Source organism: Chelonoidis abingdonii, chromosome 2 (assembly GCF_003597395.2).
Source record: "Chelonoidis abingdonii isolate Lonesome George chromosome 2, CheloAbing_2.0, whole genome shotgun sequence".
Taxonomy (NCBI): Eukaryota; Metazoa; Chordata; order Testudines; family Testudinidae; genus Chelonoidis; species Chelonoidis abingdonii.
The window spans coordinates 121,643,626-121,662,920 of record NC_133770.1 but is presented as its reverse complement, the minus strand read 5'-3'; the positions used below and the strand labels follow the sequence as shown (position 1 = coordinate 121,662,920).

Here is a 19,295-nt window from a genome sequence, read left to right as displayed (position 1 = left end):
GACAAAATAGAGTATTCTGAGCCACTTTGAGTGCAGTTTACAAAGAGTCCGTCAACACATTTGCAACTCACAAGTTCATGCACAAGTGCTTAGACACTGAATTTTGCATGTCTCAGAACTTGGATTTTTTTTAATTAATGCAAAAGATGCACAAGGATTAAGGAATTAGCTGTGATGTGCTGTCACAATTTTCACAGTTGGCTGTCTCAAATAATTCTGCCTAAGTAATGCTTGTGACATTCCCTATATAATATACTTTCATCTTTCAAAAAAAATTAATCAATTCCATACTCTTTTTCCACCCTTCCAAAAATATATAAATTCTTTATTATCAGCTAATTCATAAGTCAGCAGTGCTATACTTAAAAAAATGTCAGTTGTCAATAAACTGTACACTCAAAATCAAAATATTACATACTTGTGATACATATTGACTACAGTTATGTTCTTGAAAAATGCGACTGTAAGTAAAACGATGGTAAGCGAATCCAATTTTCCCATAAGAATTAATGTAAATGGGGGGGGGGACTTAGGTTCCAGGGAAATGTTTTTCACCAGACAAAACTATATATTATATAGATATACACACAGTATATGTTTTAAACAAACCATTTAATACTGTTCACAGCTATGACGATTGTGAAGCTTGGTTGAGGTGATGAAGTTAGAGGGTGGAAGAGGGAGGGATATTTCCCAGGGAATGCCTTGTTGCTAAATGATGAACTAGCACTTGGCTGAGCCTTCCAGGGTTAAAACATTGTTGTTAATGTAGCCTCCCATCAAGGCAGCATGAACAGGAAGGCGGGGAGACAGCATAGCAGACAGAGACAGACACACCTTGTGTGTGGGAGAGAGAGATGCACACTGCCCCTTTAAGTAAGCTGACCCACTCTTAAGTGCACTGTCTTTGTACATGGATCAGGAAGTTGAGACAGCAGCTGCTTCCTCAGGCTCTCTGTCTCTCTCCGTCCGTGTCCCCTCCCTGCTCTATATGGAGAAGGGGTAAGCAGGGTGCAGGAGCAGGGGGGAGGGAGATACTCTGACATTAGCCCCACCGTTTCCTCCTGCACAGCAATCAGGAGTCTCTCTGGGAGCAGCTCCAAGGCAGAGGGCAGGAGCAGCGCATGGCAGTGGGGGGAGGGACAGCTGAACTGCCGATTGCTAGCCTGCTGGGCGGGTGCAGCACAGGGAACTTAGGGGAGCGGGGAGCTGATAGGGAGCTGCCAGTCCACCCTGGTTCCAAGCCTCCACTAGCTAGCTGCAACGGGCTGCTCTTCCTGCAAGCAGTGGACAAAGCAGGTGGCTGCCAAGATGTTAGAAGGGAGCATTGCACAACTTTAAACAAGCATGTTCTCTAATTGATCAGCAATGTAACAACGAAACAATGTTAACTGGGACGACTTTAAGTGAGGAGTTACTGTACATGCAATTTTGTTTGTCTCTTTTTCATAGAAGTATAAGAATACAAAAGTAGCTCAAATAATATACACCTTCAATACTAAGAGAAGTTAAAGTCTTTTTCTTTTTCTTTTTGTTTATGTTTTTTAGGACCAAGGTCTACTTACCTTCAAACTTTTCTTTGCCATCTAAAAAAAATTATATATAAGAACTATCATTTTACTAAGTAGATTTCCATAGCACATACATATGATATATGGGCATGGTTTTGGGCATCTCATTATTTAATATACATTTTCAGCAGTAATTATAGGAAGAGTACACATTTTTGTATTATTTCACTGTTCTTTTTAATCTAATTTATTTCCTAACAGGCAACATTTTCTAGCACAAGCAAAGGATAGCCAAGAGATATCTCCCTTTGTGGCACACATTTGTCCAGTATAAGTAGATTGTGTGACATTCTCATATGGAGTTTTAAAGTTTGGTTTCTCTGCATTATATTTCTTATATATGTTGGGCACAATTCTGTAATCAAATCATCTATGAGGTTAATATGATCCATGATGTCTCAGGTTTCCATGATTCATGAATGCACTGACAGGCATTTTTATTGTATTTAATTCTCTTTCTCCATCATTAAGCAACTTGTGTGTTCCTGTTGTGAATCCATCTCAGCCCTTCACTGTACAGAGAAGCTTGAGTGTATAGACTATCTCAAAATGGGCAGGTCTCCACTAGCTGGTGTGGGGGTGCGGGTCTTCTACATGTGATGGTAAAAGTAGAAAGGGGAGCACAGGTCCAGGCTGGGACTGTTCTAGCAGATGCCAGCAGAGAGAGAAGTGGGCTATAGCAGATACAGGACTCCCACTCAGTAAAGAAGTGGTTTGGCCCTTTCTGTGGGTTGATGGAGCAGCTGGCAGGGTGGAGTGTGCAAGAACTACAGGTGAACCCCTCAGGCTTTCCTTTTGGGCAGATGGGGATTGCAGGACAGTGGTTCCCTGTACAGCAGCTGCCTTGGTCACAGCAATAGTGGTTGCAGCCCGCAGCTCGACAGTTGCCTAAACTGTAAAGTGAAGGTGTGTTCGTAGCACTGGTAGGCATACTCATGTTAGCTTTAATCTAGCTAGCACAGGTAACAAAAAGTAGTGGAGTCATGGCAACATGGGCTTCAGCTTAGGCTAACAACCAGTGTGCACCCAAGGTCCCCAGTGGGCTCATATCCTGGTTGCTAGCTCAGGATTTTGGGGAGGGATGATGAGCTGATATTTGGAAAAAAACCTCACTTTAATTGATTCATTTTGCATAAAGACGTGTATGGGAGGGAGCAGGATCTTTAGGTCATCTCAGCCTCCTGCTACAAAAGTCAAGGCCAGCTGCTTGTTCCTTTAAACCCTGATCATCAGTTTGCTTTTGTTTATGTTTTCAAGGCTATCATTGTGAGGAAAAAGGCCAGAGACTCACTTTTCTAAAAAAATGCCACCAACTGAAATTCATCCAATTTTGTGTGCACAAACTTGAAGACAGCTTTTTAAATTTGGTCCCTGGATGCTGTAGAAAATTCACTTCTCTAAATAGCTTACATATATCCATTATCAAGGTTAACCCTCTCCGTCTCCCTGGGACTTCCTTGATATCTTGCAAAAGTTGCTCAAAGAGGAGGTTGCTTGGGGCCAAATTCAGGTATCTGTTAGCCATGTGTGGTCACAAGGTAATATGGGAATAAGTAATATGAAGGGCTGGACAGATGTGTAAAAAGCACCAAAAAATAAGTAACAAAAAATGATTTGCATGGACACTGCCTAACTGAGGGCCTGGATATTCAAAATAGAGTGTATTTAGTGCAGTTTAGATGAAGTACATTGTAGTGGTGTGGCAGTTATCCCTCTCCCTCTGATCTGGAGGGAGGCCATATCATCTCACTAAATCTTCCTCCAGACCTTCTCATTGGGCCACTGTCCCACGAGCCCCTCCCACCCCAGCCCTCCTTCTTTCTGTAACCTGAGTAGGATGAGCGCCCTGCAGTCAGTTCGTTTCTGAATCGCGCTTAGAGATCAACTCTACATGCTTGTGCTCCACACATTTCGCTTCCTCACCCTTGTGTCCCGCCACAATACCCAGTGGTGCGACCTTTACCACCTGCGGAGGGTGAGGAACCCTGGTGGGCCACCTGTACTCCACTCTGGTCCCACGGCCCACCCAGGATATCGGTTCGTGGCTCCTTCATAGAGCCGTGAGCATGGGTGTGGTTCACCTCCATCTCTGATGCCTGTCCCTTTTGCGGCATGAGGAAGACCCTAGCACATGCCTATCTAGAATGCGCCAGGTTGCAGTCCCTATTCAGGCTCAACCAGAATCTCCTGTTGAGGTTCTGGCTGCACTTTTCCTCACATCTTTTCATATATGCAAATCCTGTCCGTGGCCCCTGAAGTCACGAGACCTCCTCAGCCTCCTCCTGGCACTGGCGAAAGTGGCCATCTTCAATACCAGGAGGAGGATGCTGGACAAGAAGGGTGTAGATGTGCAGACTCACCTCTGCAGCACCTCCTGCTGGTCTCTCAGGGAATTAGCTCATTCCAGCATCAAGAGTGCCCTCTTCAGGCCGGTGATCCACTGTCCTCTTGATCCCCGTGTCCCTCCCTGGACTCCAGTGCCCTTTTAATTGGAGTGCTGCCCCCTGACAGTACCCTACCAATCTGGGTCTCCCCTCACTGGTGAATCCTCAACTCACTATCCCACTTTGCCTCTGTTTTGGCTACTGCCCAGTCTCTATCTAGCCCCTGCTCACTGAGGCAGATTGCAGTATCAGCCACTCATCATAGGCAAAGAGGTTTGGACCTGCTGCCACTGCCTTACCCTACGCAGGTTTCCAGGCCAGAGCTCCCCAGCTCCTCTTGCCTTCCCCCAGCCCTGCTCCACCTTAGGTACCCAGGTATGCTCCTCAACAACCAGGCTCTTCTCACTCTAAAGGCAGAGAGAAACTGTTTGCTCCTGGCTTCCTTGGCCTTTATATACAGCCCAGCTGTGGCCTGATTAGGGTGTGGCCCAGCTGCGGCCGCTTCCCCAATCAGCCCAGCTTTTAAAGCTGCTGCTTTTAAGCCCTTCTTGCCCCAGCCACAGCCCTTTCCTGGGCTGTTTTAAGCCCCAAAGGGCAGGAGCCGGTAACCACCCTGCTACAGAGGTTCTCTGCAATGGTGAGGCCTTTTTCCATTCCTCCCTTGTCCCATGAATCTGGGCAGAGTTCCTTTGGATGGTGTCTGCTGGGTCCCTAGAAAGCTTCGAGGAACAGTGGGTGCTGTCTGGGGTTCTCTGCTCGGTGTCCCCATCAGGCTCCCTTCTTATGACCCTCTGACCACACTCCCGTCCCTGTTCTTTCATTAGTTGTCCCCCGTAATCAGTGGGCTTCTGTGGTCCTGTGGGTCCTCCCCTTAGGCTGGGGGAGGATCCTTTAGCGGTGGGCGGGCTTCGGCCGCCCACTTCCCGGAAACCCAATAGATACAGAGGTGCTCTGCAACGGTGGGACCTTTTTCCATTCCTCCTTTGTCCCATGAATCTGGGCAGAGTTCCTTTGGATGGTGTCTGCTGGGTCCCTAGAAAGCTTTGAGGAGCAGTGGGCGCTGTCCAGGGGTCTCTGCTGGGTGTCCCCATCAGGCTCCCTTCTTATGAGCCTTTGACAGCACTCCTGTGCTTGTTCTTTTATTAGTTGTCCCCCAAACTCGCTTGGGTTTTTGAGGTTCTGTAGATCCTCCCCTTAGGCTAGGGGGTGGGGGGGGATCCTTTAGCATTGGGAAGGCTTCTCCCCTCCCAGTTCCCAGAAACCCAATAGGTACAGAAGTGCACTGCAATTGTGGGGCTTATTTCCATTCCTCCCTTGTCCAACGCATCTGGGCAGAATTCCTTTGGATGGTATCTGCTGGGTCCCTAGACAGCTTTGAGGAGCAGTGGGTGCAGTCCAGGGTTCTCCGCTCGGTGTCCCCCTCTGGCTCCCTAGTTTTGAACCTATAACTCCCAGTCCCGGCCCTGTTATTCCTTAGTTGTGTCCCATATTCAACTGGGTCCCAGGTCCAGTGGCTCCTCCTACAAGGCTGGGGAGAGGCCTTATGATGCAAGCAGGCTTGTGTCCGCCTGCCTCCCAGAATTTCCATGAGGCCTCACTATGTCGTGTATCAGAAGGGAATTAGTAACCCAGGTGCTACCATCCTGACCAGTGTAATGGGACTGAGCCCCTGAATGAGCAGCCATCTCCAGTCTCTAGGGTGGGGCTGGGCAGCCTGCAGTCTATTGTTCCTGGGCCCTTTAAGCAGGGGCCAGGGCAAACCCAGCAGTCTATAAACTCTAGGCCCCTTCAAGCAGAGGCAGAGCTAACACAATAGTCTGTCACCTCTAAGCCCTCTAGCCAGGGGCAGGACAAACACAGCAGTCAATTAATCTCTGAGCGCTCAATGCGGGGGAAGAGCAAATGCCCAGGAGACAATTAGTTCTAGGCCCTTGGTGCAGGGACAGAGCCAAAACCCAGGAGTCAGGTATCCTAGCTCCAGTGGATGACTGACAAACACAAGCCTCTTGACCTGGTGAGGGAAGGCTGCCACCCCAGAGATGGAGAGTCACCTGGGTGGCAGCCTACTCCATCAGGCCCCAACCAGGGCCCTAATAATGGCGGAATGGTCCGCCACTGGGTCAGCAGGGATTCCAGCTGCTACACACTGACTGTGCTTCAGGCAGCACCACAGCCAGACTGAAGACAGCTGTCCCTGGGCCCCTTCCTACTCTCCCTTTGAGATGTACCTGGAACCATGGGGTGTTTTCTGTCTCCTCCAGGTAGCAGGCCAGTGGCAGTCCTGGCTGGTCCATGATAGATACAGGTTCCCCAACCGGCTGACAGGACATCATTCGGTTTGGCAGCAGAGTCAGTAGGCTGGATCAAGCAGGACATATCTGTCTCCCTCAGTGTCCTAACTGCAACTGAGCCAGAGGCTCTGCCTTTTATACTTCCTGTTCCTGTTAGCCACTTCTGGAAGGAGGGGCATGGCAGGTCTGGCTCTGCCCACTTGGACACAGAGGGTGGTTCCTTCCCCTCTGGCTCAGAAGGAGGCCACACCATCTCACTACATACATGTAAACATGAGCAGAATTCTACTCATCTACAAAATCCATATCCAGTCCATGTAGCGCCACCACACGGTTCTGAGCTAGACCAGACTCACAGAAGTGCCCAGTAGAGCAGAGACAGCAATGGGGAGCATGTGAGGGAGACCAAGGAGATGGAAAAAGGCAGGGGAAGTGTTATGTCAGTGATGGAGAGTGCAAAAGTAGCGTTGGATAACACAAGGAAAGAAAAAGATCAACACCTGCAGAACTCATGCGGGATGTCCTTTGGCAGATATGACCCACTGATGGCAAACTAAAGATAATAACTGAATGCTCAGGTGAACTGGGAACAACTGGAAAGGATGACATGCTGAGAAGAAATACATGGCACAGGTGAAAGCTAGCTGTAAAGAGGCATTTGTGGAAATGATGGGAACAAAGTCAAAGAGGAATCACAATGGAGGGAAATACACAGTCGACATACCAAGGCAATCTTTGCACATGCACATGCATATACTATATATGCCCATAATATTGCACATGCACACAAATTTACACATTACTACAAGTTTATATACTAAGTGAGCTATCAGCAGCTCTCCATACCTATTTCCCATTCAAAAGATATGTGTGATGTGTACATCCCATAACAAATTAGTATTACTGCTGCTATTCACAATAATACTTAAAGCCAGGCTCTTAACTGGTGTACATTGGCATAGCTCCATTAAAATCAATGAAGTGACACCAATTGACACCAACTAAGGATCTGGCCCTCCCTACCTGCATAGTGCCTTTCCCAGGACAGGATGTAGACTGATGCTCTGGTGGTCCATCAATACATTATAGTTGACTGTGTCAGAGATGCGATAACTCTAGCAGTCTCAGCATAGATGATAGTAGTGCTGGCTGAATTATTTGTTCTAACTAAATATTGGATAGTGTCAAGTATCAGAGGGGTAGCCGTGTTAGTCTGGATCTGTAAAAGCAGCAGAGAATCCTGTGGCACCTTATAGACTAACAGACGTTTTGGAGCGTGAGCTTTCGTGGGTGAATATCCACTTCGTCAGATGGATAGATGGATAGTGTTGGCCCTTTTATCTGTCCATGAATCATTCAGGAACTGATCTTGATTTCTGAGTAGTCACCTAAGAATTTAGTTGAACAGTTTTTAGTCTATGATTGTGAATTGTTCACTTTGACAATTTGCTATTTGTGATGTGGGATGGGTCACTTATATCACATAGTATTTTTTCTGCTCCCTTGTTGGATTACTGACATTTTGAATGGCTGAAATTGGGAAAATAATAAATAATGAATAGCAAAGAGCAAATTATCTTGCTCAGGCGTGAATAATCTTTCTGTATTTAAATATAGATATTCATATGAAGAGCAACCATTCTGCCCAAGATATGTAAATTGAAGGGGTGTGGCCAAGTAAATAGCCATTTAGAATTCAAATAAATGTTAATGAACACTGGTTTTGTAACCAGTTCTAGATTTTAGCCCTTCTTTGGGGCCATGAGTTTGAGTAGTGCATCCAGTGCCATACCCAAGTCGGACTGATTTGTGATTGCATGGAATCAAAGAAGTTGTCAAAGAACTGGTATTGCTGGAGTTTGTTCACAGCGTCTTTCTCTATGACTTTACCCAGATAGGGAAATATGGAAATGGGATATTTAGAGAGGTTCTTTGGTGTATAATGAGGGCCAAGGGGGCTGGTAAGTTTGCTTCTAATACTGCATCCTCTCGGCTAGGGGGTCTTTCTGTCTCTTCCTAGCATGTATACTCTCCCTGTGAACCTGATGTGTTTTACATTCTGACTTGAGTCCGATCAAAGTTGACAATGTATACATCTGTGAGGACTGGGAAATGGGTCCTTGGTGTTTCACTCTAAGCTCTCAAAAATGATCTCTCTAAATAATTTTATATTTGTGAATCTGAACACAGCATTTCAGAAAGAGATGCTGAATCAGCTTATAGGTACTACTTCCTTTCTTTGTCCTGTTTCTTTTGATTTTAAGCTCTTTGGGGCAGGGGCTGTCTCTAACTATGTGCATGTACTGTGCCTGGAATAATAGGACTCTGATCGCAGTTGGGATCACTAGGCACTACTCTAATGCTAATGCTAATAGTGAATTGCAATAATTTTCAGAAGCACTGAGCAGTTGTTGTTCCTATTAACCCATTTAGCTCTTCGGGTGCTTATGAACTCTGAAAACCAGGCATTGCGCTGAAAGGAAAGCTGGTACCTAGGTGCAGGCCAGTAGTATTAGATATCAGACTACTCATTTTTACAATATACTGCCAGGCAATAGTGAACTGGGCCCCAGACATTATTGTACCTTATGTAAGGTACTAGCCCAGAAGCTGTAAAATGCTATTGCTAATTAATAGTATTTCCCATTCCAGTTGTTATAGTTTCCTGAACTCCTATAACAGCATTGTTACTAGAGACTTAATGGCCAGTGCAGAGAAGAAGAAAATGAAACACAATCTAATCAAGCAAAAGAAGCGATAGAATAGGGTGCATCTTGTATTCTTAAATAAACTCAGAGCCTGATTTTGGAATCTTTTCAGGGTATCGCCAAAATAAAAAACTGCACTTCACTCTGTCAGAGGCTTTTTTGGAATCAAACAAGAGGAAGAATAGTTTTGTGCTGAGGTCTGAGATTTGTATGACAACATTAAGGCCTCATTTTAGTTTATTTCGAACCATGTCTACTTTTTTTACTGGGCTCATTGGATCCAGGTGTCCTAGGTAACTTATTTCAGAAAGTCTATTTTCAAAGTTTCCTAGTCAGAAAGCTATTGCCTATATCCAAAATGGAGATAGGTCTATAGGGGCATATGGATCAAGTTCTGGATCCTTTTTAGGAAGGATTATAACAGTGTCTCCCCAGTTGCTCCAAGTACTTTCTTTCGCCGTTTATGGGAGATCAGTTTAAATTGTGATGCATCAATCTGCAGCAGAATGAGTTTTCTAAAATTTAAATTTATAACCTTCCAGGTTTGAAATTTTTATTTTAATGACTTGATTTTGCGTTCAAATTCCTTAACTACCAAGGACCTGAACAAACCCTCTGCTTTGTATTTTATAAGCTTTGTGAGCATGGCCACTGCCAAGAATTCTTGCATTTGGTAATATGATTGCAGGGAATCTTGCTTGCTATACAGAGCTATGCAACAGTGGCCAAAACACCTGTTATGTCTTTTGCTTTCTGAGTCAAATTGTTATTTTGTGGATTTTTAATTTTTGTTACTTTCCTAACAATCTGCTGATACCTTATCTCAAATGGCAACAGCCTACTGGCTTGCTTTCCATGTTTGTGTTAGTTTTACTTATATTACTTAGCTAACTGTTTGTTCATAAGATTATGTAGTTCTTTCCTATGCTTCTTTACTTTTCTGAATGTCCTTGTTAATAAACTGATTCTTGAGTTTGCATCTAAAGCCTTATTTTTTTCTATTTAAATGTCATATTATTCACTCCATGGAATTTTCTATACTGAAGCAAATATAATAATTCTGTCCCAAGATGACAATCCCCTAAGAATCTGTTAGAATTCAGTGGCTGTGACGCCAAGAGAAACTGTCAATTCCTTTAAAGAATTCAACATGTAGGCACTGGAGCCTAACACAAATACAGCTGTAATTCTTCTTTAAAAGGTATACGTGTACCTGTAGAGGAGGAGGAGGAGGAGGAGAGAGCTGGAGACCAAAGGGGTTTACAGTATTAACTGCAGGTCAAGGAGCAGAGGTAACTGGGAAAGAACTGCAGTGAGAGTCTGGAAGTCAGTCATCAGAAAAGGGGGATGGAAAACATAAGTAAAGGGGGAAAAGGTTGTGTGGGCCTGGATTGGGGGCATTCATAGGTTCAGGTAAGCATCTGAAATGAACTTTTGAGCCTTTGGGGTTTGCCCACCCCTAGTCACAATCCAGTGTTTGTAACATCACTGACTGTTGCCATGGAAAGTAACATGATACCACAAATACCGCATTCTGACTTCTCTGTGGGATCAAGTAGAAAGAGCTGGAAAGAGGCAGAGTCTTGTTTAAACTCAAATATCTCCAATTAATTGGGAAACATAGCAAGATAAATAATGAAAATGATGTGAAAGGTAAATGATTTTTTGTTTTATATCTAATACGTTTGAAAGTTTCTCTAATATGAAAGTCTCTTTTTAACTCACGTTGACTCTGCAGAACTTATTCATGCGGAACAAGGGCCTCAGACCACAGTGGAATTTAGTGGGCAGGGGGGGTAGTTTTTTTTCATAAACCAATCTCAACAAATTGCTTAACAGGTTATTTCAGGTGTATTTCACATATCTCAGGTATTTAAAAATACTTCACTGCATGTATGTCATTTTAGATTGTTTATTGATTAAAATGCCACACCAAAGGATATCTATCCATCCAGAGCTCTGAGTGCCCTTATCATAAACTTAAAAGCACCATTAAAAAAAGAGATGAAATAAGTGAAAGCATGGTGTTCCCATTGCCTCCTCTCCTTCTCTCTTGGATTTGACATTAAAATAGTTGCATTGTAAATAAAGTGTTTCCAAACAAATATGTTGCCATAGACATGACAATGTCAGTTGCAGCTGGCACTTCACCCTTAATGTTAATAAATATCATTGCTTTTGTATGGTCAAGTCAGCGTCCTAATCCAGCATGGAATTCACAGCAGTAAAACCACAGAAGCTAATGGAACTATTTCTGTAGAGAGGGCTGCTAGATCAGCCCCCAAATATTCATGTAAAAATCAAGATAGCCAGCGTTAAAAAGAAAACACAAAAATTATGTATATATTATGTACTGCCTGCTTTTTCTTGTGATTTAACAAATCACCATAATTATTGTTTTCATATAAAAGTATCTTAGGAGTTCAGTTCTCAGATATCACATTAACAGTTAAGTATTTGATTAACTGACTCTTCGTTATACAATTACTATATCAATAGCTTGCCATTTATAAAAATGTTAATCTTCTTATCCATTAGTAATTATTGTTTAATCCATATTTTGCAATATTCCTTTGGATCAGCTTCATTAATTCAATAAAGCCAGGGTGAATTTCTTCTTTCTAAGTACTCACTATCTAGTATGTTAATCAGCCATAACCTACTTCCAAATGCTGGGTCAAATCATGTTTCTCTTACTCACCTGAATAGCCCCATTGACATCATTGGCATTACTCATATGAATAGAGAAAGCAAAATTAGCCTTTTCGGTGTCATACTTTTGCTGGTTTGAATATGTTGGTTTCTTTTCTTGTCATTTTGTTTAAAATCTGGTATCATGGGAGTATCAATTGTCCATTTAAAGAAAAGTCTATCATACAGGTTGTGTACTATAGTGAGTAGGGTACTGGACTGGGAGTTAGGAGAATTGGGTGCTATTCCCTGATCTACTACTGTTCTGCTGTGTGTCCTTGGGCATGTCACTTATACACTGTTTCCTCTCCTACTCTTTGTCCGTCTTGCCTATTTAGATTGTAAGCTATTCTGTGCAGGGACTGCCTCTTACCCATTAGGTGTTAGGCATAGTGATTAACATCTCTGTTGCAGCCTTTAGATGCTGCTGTAATACACAAAATCCATCATAACACGTCAAATTTCCTCCACCAAAGGAGTTGCCATTTTTGTGAAAAACATGCTCCAACCTATACAAAACTACTTTACCTCAAGTTAAACATAACCAAAGCTTTAGGCTTGTGTGTTGGAACATACAGAATATTTTAATTCTGTGAATGAACTTGAATGTTAAAATGGAAACGGCTCTGAGTAGTGAAGAGATTTACTGCACTTCCAGATATGTTCACCCTCAAAGGGGTACAGAAGTTGTTGTTCACACTTCCTTCACAGGAATGGACTTACCATATGGACCTGACCTTGCAGTCCTCACTCAGGCCAAACTCCCACTGAAGAACTGAGTGGTCAGACCACACATCTCTTTCCAAGGACTAAGTCACTTAAATATTTAATATATTTAAATTAACAAGCAAATAGGAAGTTGCAGTCTTGACAGTCTGTTGCCCAGTTCTGCATTCTCTGCACACACAAAAGTTTGCTTGACTTCAAATTCAATGGGAGCTTGGGGCAGAGAAGGAGGCAAAGCCCTGATCGTTTAGGGCAGGACGTGGCTCTATTCTTGCACCTCAGACACAATTCACTGCCATTGCCATAACTGTGAGTTTAAATACATGTGAAGTCAGTGAGAGTAACTCTTATTCTGAAGGGGGATTATCAGGCCCAGGGAATGTAACCCACTATTTCAATGTCTGACCAAATAGGAGACTTCAATGCCGAAAGCTACTCTCGGTCTCTTTCACTAACAATGTTAAGTGTCGTTTATTTTAAAAAGAATGATTGTCACAAAAAGGACTGCTTGTGAAGCATTTTTGACAATCTCCTGCTTTGTCACACATTCATCTAGTGAGTGGCAGCCCCCATGTCCTACTGCACCTCATCTGACCTGGCCTCCTGCTGCGAAGTTCCACTAAAACAACTGCTCTGCCCTGAGCCCATCTGTAGTTATGGAGATATTGAAACAATGGCAGATATTTCTTACAACTGTTTAGAAAGTGCAGTGGTAATTACATAGGCTTATTTAGTAAGGGCTAAATGACCCCTCCTACAAAGGAGAACCACACAGAGGAGGGGGACTTGCCAGGGCTTTAAAAAGTGCTGCTGGCACCACCTGGAGCGTTCTCCTATCAGTACATTGTGATTCATTGTGGTGGAGGGTGGAGTCATGACCCTGCCTTCCTTTTATCCAGACATACCCCTCTGGTTCTGTGAGAACTGTAGGCATCCCCCGCCCCCACCTCTGCCCTTCTACACTCCATCACCTGCAGGTAAATTACAGCTGTTTGCAGGGGGATGGGGGAGAGAAGTTATTGGAAGTGAGGGACTCCCCTTTAGAGCTTTCTCATAGCCAGCTGTAATCTGGCCCTCGATATCTAGCTAAGATTTTGTAACTAACCTGCAGTAATGCCAACTCTCATGATTTTATCATGAGTCTCATGATAATTGTTGTTTTTCTTAAAGTCCCAGCTCCTAGAGTCAAGTGGATATGTGATGATTTCAGTCTTTGTTCTTATTCTTTTCTAGCCCTTGTGGCTGTGGAGGAAGCTTCAACATATGACTCCAGTGCATCCTAACAGCTTAAAAAGCAGAAAGCAAATAGAAATCTATTATTTTTATGTAATCTAATGATTTTAAAGCCAATCACATGATTTTTGGTGAGCCTGACAATATTTTTGAACATTTGGGGTTTGCAATACTGAGTAGTCACTGCAGGTTTTGCTTTAAGGTGTTTTTTTAAAAGATATTTTAATGCAATGTGTTGCCATTAAATTTTCAGTGTTCTTAAGCTTGCTTCCACTTTTAAGACTCAAGTAGACAAATTTTTAATGTTTTACAAATGATAAAAAATTCACATCAGAATTAAGCATACTTATTAAACACACCAGGGGCCTCTGAAAAAATGTTATTCAATTTAATAGTTTTTAATTTACATTGTATATGTACAAGAGCATTTCTTTCAACCCACAGCTTAACAAAAAACAAAAAACCCACACTGCTGTTAGAAGAGCAGAGAAATTTTTGAAATACTCCGTTGTCTGAAATAAAAGCAAGGCACTCTCCTTTAACAGCTGATATATTCCTGAATTCAGCCCGCAAAAAGGCATGTTCACACAGAGAGCTCGAACAAAAGTCGTAGGCTAATCTTCTTTAATTCGTTCTTTTGCTATCAGGATCCATCACTGATCATACTGCACAAATACATTTTGTGAATTTAAATAAATGTGAAGGATATTCCACAGATTACATGATGTTGGAGAGTATCACAGTAATGAACGTCTATGGAAAACTGAAGCATATTGGCGACATGAAGTCTAACATAGAGCTCTGAACCTGCTACCATCAAAAACATGCTTCCTAATAAACATATCTTGTTCCAAGAAAAACTATGCTGATTTGTGTGAAAATATTTTTCAAGGGCCCAGTCCCACGAAGTGCTGAAAGTCCTCAGCTTGGAACTAAGGGTGCTCAGCAGCTTTCAGGATTTGTCCTGAAATAAAATTATTCCTCAAGAGACCTTGGCCCAGATCCTCAATGGTGTTTAGGAATCTTGTTTTACACAAAGGGCAGAAGTAAACACACTTTTGAATGTCTAGTTTGTGTGCGCGCATTTGTGTATACGAATTATATACAAAATTTCAAATTCAGTCAAAATAGAATTGTCTTGCAGATCAGGCATCTGACACCAACCTACAAGAAATGTTAGCTTCTCTGATATTTAATTATACTATTATGTTTGCACATAAGCTTAAAAATTAATACTAAAAGCAGAACGTTTCCAAATATTATCTTCAGGAAAACTGGAAATATTGACTATAGTGATTAGAAGTCTGTTTTCCTATTGACACTACCAGAAATCTTGATATAAGAATAATTTTCATAAAAGCACATCCAAACATAATAAGTGATAAAATACCAGATGACTACTTGAAAACCATACAATGATTTGATATCTGGGTTATCTGTTGCAGCAATTAGGCAATTCATTTGGCATCTGTTTGATAGTATAATTTAATTTCCATATGAACAGCATAGTTTAAAAAAAGACAAAAAGCTAGAATGTTTAAAGCTAACAAAAGATACAGTGACATCAGGTTGACCTTCAAAAAAAAAAATTCTTAGCAAAATGATCAACAAAATTTTGACATAATACAGTGCATATAACGTTTTTTAGAACTAAAATCTTTAAATATTATTTGAATTTAGCAAAACATGAGCAAGATTTTAATATCAAAGTGCTAAACAGTACTGCCTTAAAAGTCACCGCAAATAAACTGTAAAATAACTTTGCTTGTGAAGTAACAGATATTTTATATACAAATGGTTAATAAAAAGATACACACACACACACACACACACATATGTATATACGTATATATATATGTATATATACCCACACACATATGTATATAGTTCTCTAACTGGTGTATCTGAGTCAGTGTGAACACCCCATTTAGTTACTTTGTGTAACACGGCTCCCATGAGCTGGCAGTCATTGCAATAAATACAGGCAAAGCCATTACAATATACCATGCATACAAACGTTTATACAAATAAAGACACTATGCAACAAATTATTTCATATTAATATGGCATCAACAGTATAAACATACAAAAAAGGAGTACAAACACGGAATGTTTAAACGCAGCCCACTATAGCCTTCCTAGCTCTTACATTCATACTATTTTACAAGACTTGCTTGTTCTTCAAAACCGTCTTGTGTCTGTTTACTAACTTGTTACCTAGATTAAATCTAAAACTTAACTATCCCTGATGCTCACCCTGTGCATTCCAATCACTACTTACTTTTACTTCCTTATCTAAGGAACAAGTGCTCAACTGAATCACAAATTGTCCCTGTGTCTTCCACATACATTTGTCAGTAAGTCACACTACATGGATTCAAGTTTGGGAAACTTTGTCGTGTAAGTTAGTGCATGTAATCTTCTCACTTGATTTCTTCAATTTTATTTTCATATTAAAATAAATTAGTTAATAAACAAGACTTAGTAAGACAGCACTTTAAAAAATTGCACTTGAACATGGGAGCTAACAGCCATTGTCATTTTGCTATATCTGATTTATACGAAATATTCAGTTGAATGTACTTTGTTAAAAAAAGTGAACTTTTGTTTAGTTTGTGCCAATATGTGTGCCCTTGATACAGGAAGTATGCTAAAGGTATCATCACAAAACACATACTACCCTGGCAAACAACTATTTGTTGTTCTTGTTTTCAAACACAGCTTCTACATTTGTATTCCCCATATATGATGAGGTGTTAAACACAATAGATTTAAAACAGTCTTGTTAACCTTTTACTGCTGGGATAGCATTGTCCAAAAGTGCCTTATTAGCAATTTGTAAAAAAACCGTAATCACACAAAAAATAAACAAAAACAAGAGCACAACTCCCAAATAGTAAGCTGTTAAATTTTAGGCCTTAGTTTGCAAGCAAAAAGCGCCTGAAAAGTCCACATTTTAGGGCTGGAGTTGCTTTTCCGTTATGTGAGGGCAGACAGGTTAGCAGTAAGTCACAATCCATTTGCCTGCTCTGGTGGGCATTAGCCTTTCATGAGGGTAATTTGAGACTCAGAAAGGTAGGGTATCCAGAAACAACTTGTCAATAATGGAAGGGGGTGGCACCAAATCTTCCAGTTTCAGGTAAAAGATGCGCTGTAGTCCCAGTGTGCAGAGAGAACGCAAGTCAGCAAGAACACCCAGTACTTTAGACTCTGCAGACTCAAGTGGCTGTCCTTCGTTTTGGCAGCTGAAAGCTAAGTGATCTTTTAAGCTGCTAGTGATCTTGTTGCATAGCTCTTCCACTTTCTTTGGTTCTTTTAATCCATGTCGTTCTGCAAAAGGATGGCAAGAAAACAGCCAAATCAGTGTCATTATGAGAATAAATCTACTCTTTACTCCAGAGTAATCAACTGATAACTAGGTAATACTGTAACCAACAAAATGAAGACCTTTTAAAGTTGTTTAATAATAAATAATAATAATATATTAGAATGGTGATGCCATATAATATTGACTGACCTTGTTTCATGCAATAAGAAAATGTAATAATTGCCCTTTCTTGTTAGCAGCCAAAATATTTAATGGTGGCTTTCAATTATAATTTAGATTATAATTAATATAAGAAACCTGAGCTATCTACATATTACCCTACATTTTTAATTATATAAGGCATAATTTAACTTGACAATTTTATGGCAAAACGATGACAGGAGGTGTTTTGGAGATTTCCTTGCCTCCCTACCAGTTGTGAATGCTCAATAACTATGGCAACCATTATTTATTCAGTGAATTCAAGTGGAGATCAATATCCACTGCCAGTTCCATCAGCACTTGGCCTGGAATTCCACTAGGAATTTACAGACACGCTTGCAAGAAACCAAAAGGCACCTCAACCATTCTTTTTTATTTTGATAATCTACAGCTTTTATGTATCACTAAAAAGTCTGAAATAAAAGAACTCTGAAGTCAACTATTTCCACCTTCGAGCAAGCAACACATAAAGTAAAAGAGCTACTGCATTACCCATCATGAAAAACTTCTGAAATTCCTAAAACCAAAGCAATGGCTTCTAGCTAAGGTGTTTCCCCTCCTCCTTTATGTTCTGTTAAAATGCTGCAGTGAAGTTACACATCCTCAGTTCATTAAGCTTGAGGAGGAAGCTTCACATCTGTGATTCATTAAAAACAGTCTCTTAGCAGACATATAGGAAAAGAAAACTTTGCATCATTGTTTACCGTCAATACTTATTGGATGAATTAATGTAACGTTTCTGAACAATAATCTCAAATAACTGTTGCTTCACAAACAACGTTATCATCCTCCTTGTTTTAAATACAATAATAATTGCCAGGGAGGTGCAAGAAAAAACAGATTAAATTAACTAGCAAACATAAGGTACTGTAGATAGTTAGGCCTGCAACCAATTGAGTAAATATGGTGGGAGAATGGTGGGAGGGGAATAAGTGGGGAGTTGTAAAAGATTTATGCTTAATGCACTCCCAATTATCTGTACTCCCCCCCCGACCCTATCCTTATGCCAAGATTATGCTCCATTCTCTCAGTTTCTCTTCCCCTCTTTTCTATTGTTCATGGGAAGGAAGGATCTGGCAGGTTATCTTCCAAAAACGGGGAACCGGTGTAGGGAGCACATTCTTCTTTGCCCCCAAAACTAGGAATAATGAAAGTGTAGGGGCTCTGTTGGGCTCCTCACTCTTCCCAGGCACGTATGTATACCTATATGTGTACTGGGGGACTGTGTTACTGAATTTCTGTCTGTAGTGCAGGGGTAGACAACCTATGGCATGTGTGCCAAAGGCGGCACGCGAGCTGATTTCAGTGGCACTCACATTACATAAGTGCCTTGATCCAGGGGGTTCTGCATTTAATTTAATATTAAATGAAGCGCCTTAAACATTTAAAAAAACCTTATTTACTTTATATACAACAATAGGTTAGTTATATATTATAGACTTATAGAAAGAGACCTCCTAAAAACATTAAAATGTAATACTGGCATGCAAAATCTTAAATCAGAGTGAACAAATGAAGACTCGGCACAGCACTTCTGAAAGGTTGCTGACCCCTGCTGTAGTGACTGCTCGAGATATATGTTTTTGATAAACTAATTAAAATGGAGGTGACTGCAATAAAAATAAATAGAAATTTATCCTCTCATTTTTACCAGTTTAACACTTGTGTAACTCCATTGACTTCAATGGAGCTAACTCCTGAGTTATACTGGTGTGAGATTAGAATCAAGCCCCACATGTGTAAACCTTTGGCCCAAAGCTAATATACTCTACCGTTTGCCATCAGTCTGGCTTGCTGTGTAACAAGACATGAAAAATACTCATCTAGGTAGTAACAGCTGCTCAAACATCTTCACCTTCAAGGAATTTCAAAACCTAGATATTTGAAGTGACTTGTTTACATTCAAACACAAGAGTCACTGAATAGTTAATAAATTTCCAGTAAATTGTGTATACTGTAATTATGTAAGCCTGACTGTACAGGTCTCCTAGAGTAAATACTTAGATGGATGCTGCCAGTTAAAGAACCCAGTGACTAAATATTTTATAAACATTGAAAAATCTGTGGGGATTTTTTGGCCTAAGCCTTCTGGGGAATTCTATGAAACATTAAATTAATCTCTAAATCTTTGAAGTGCTCCCATCTTTTAAGCTGCTTTAAGG

The 19,295-nt window shown here is 41.2% G+C and overlaps 2 protein-coding genes across 2 annotated transcripts in view; one reads left to right on the top strand and one right to left on the bottom strand.

The window, feature by feature from the left end:
- The window catches only part of LOC142046341 (uncharacterized), a 1,049,055-nt gene that overhangs the window by 358,889 nt on the left and 670,871 nt on the right, over positions 1 to 19,295 (top strand). The window lies entirely within an intron of this gene.
- Positions 13,979 to 19,295, bottom strand: part of NR4A3 (nuclear receptor subfamily 4 group A member 3) — a 32,103-nt gene continuing 26,786 nt past the window's right edge. Inside the window, exon 8 of the mRNA XM_032787138.2 lies at positions 13,979 to 16,934. Coding sequence (XP_032643029.1) covers positions 16,672 to 16,934 — 263 coding nt within the window. The 3' untranslated portion in view covers positions 13,979 to 16,671. The remainder of the gene's footprint in view (positions 16,935 to 19,295) is intronic.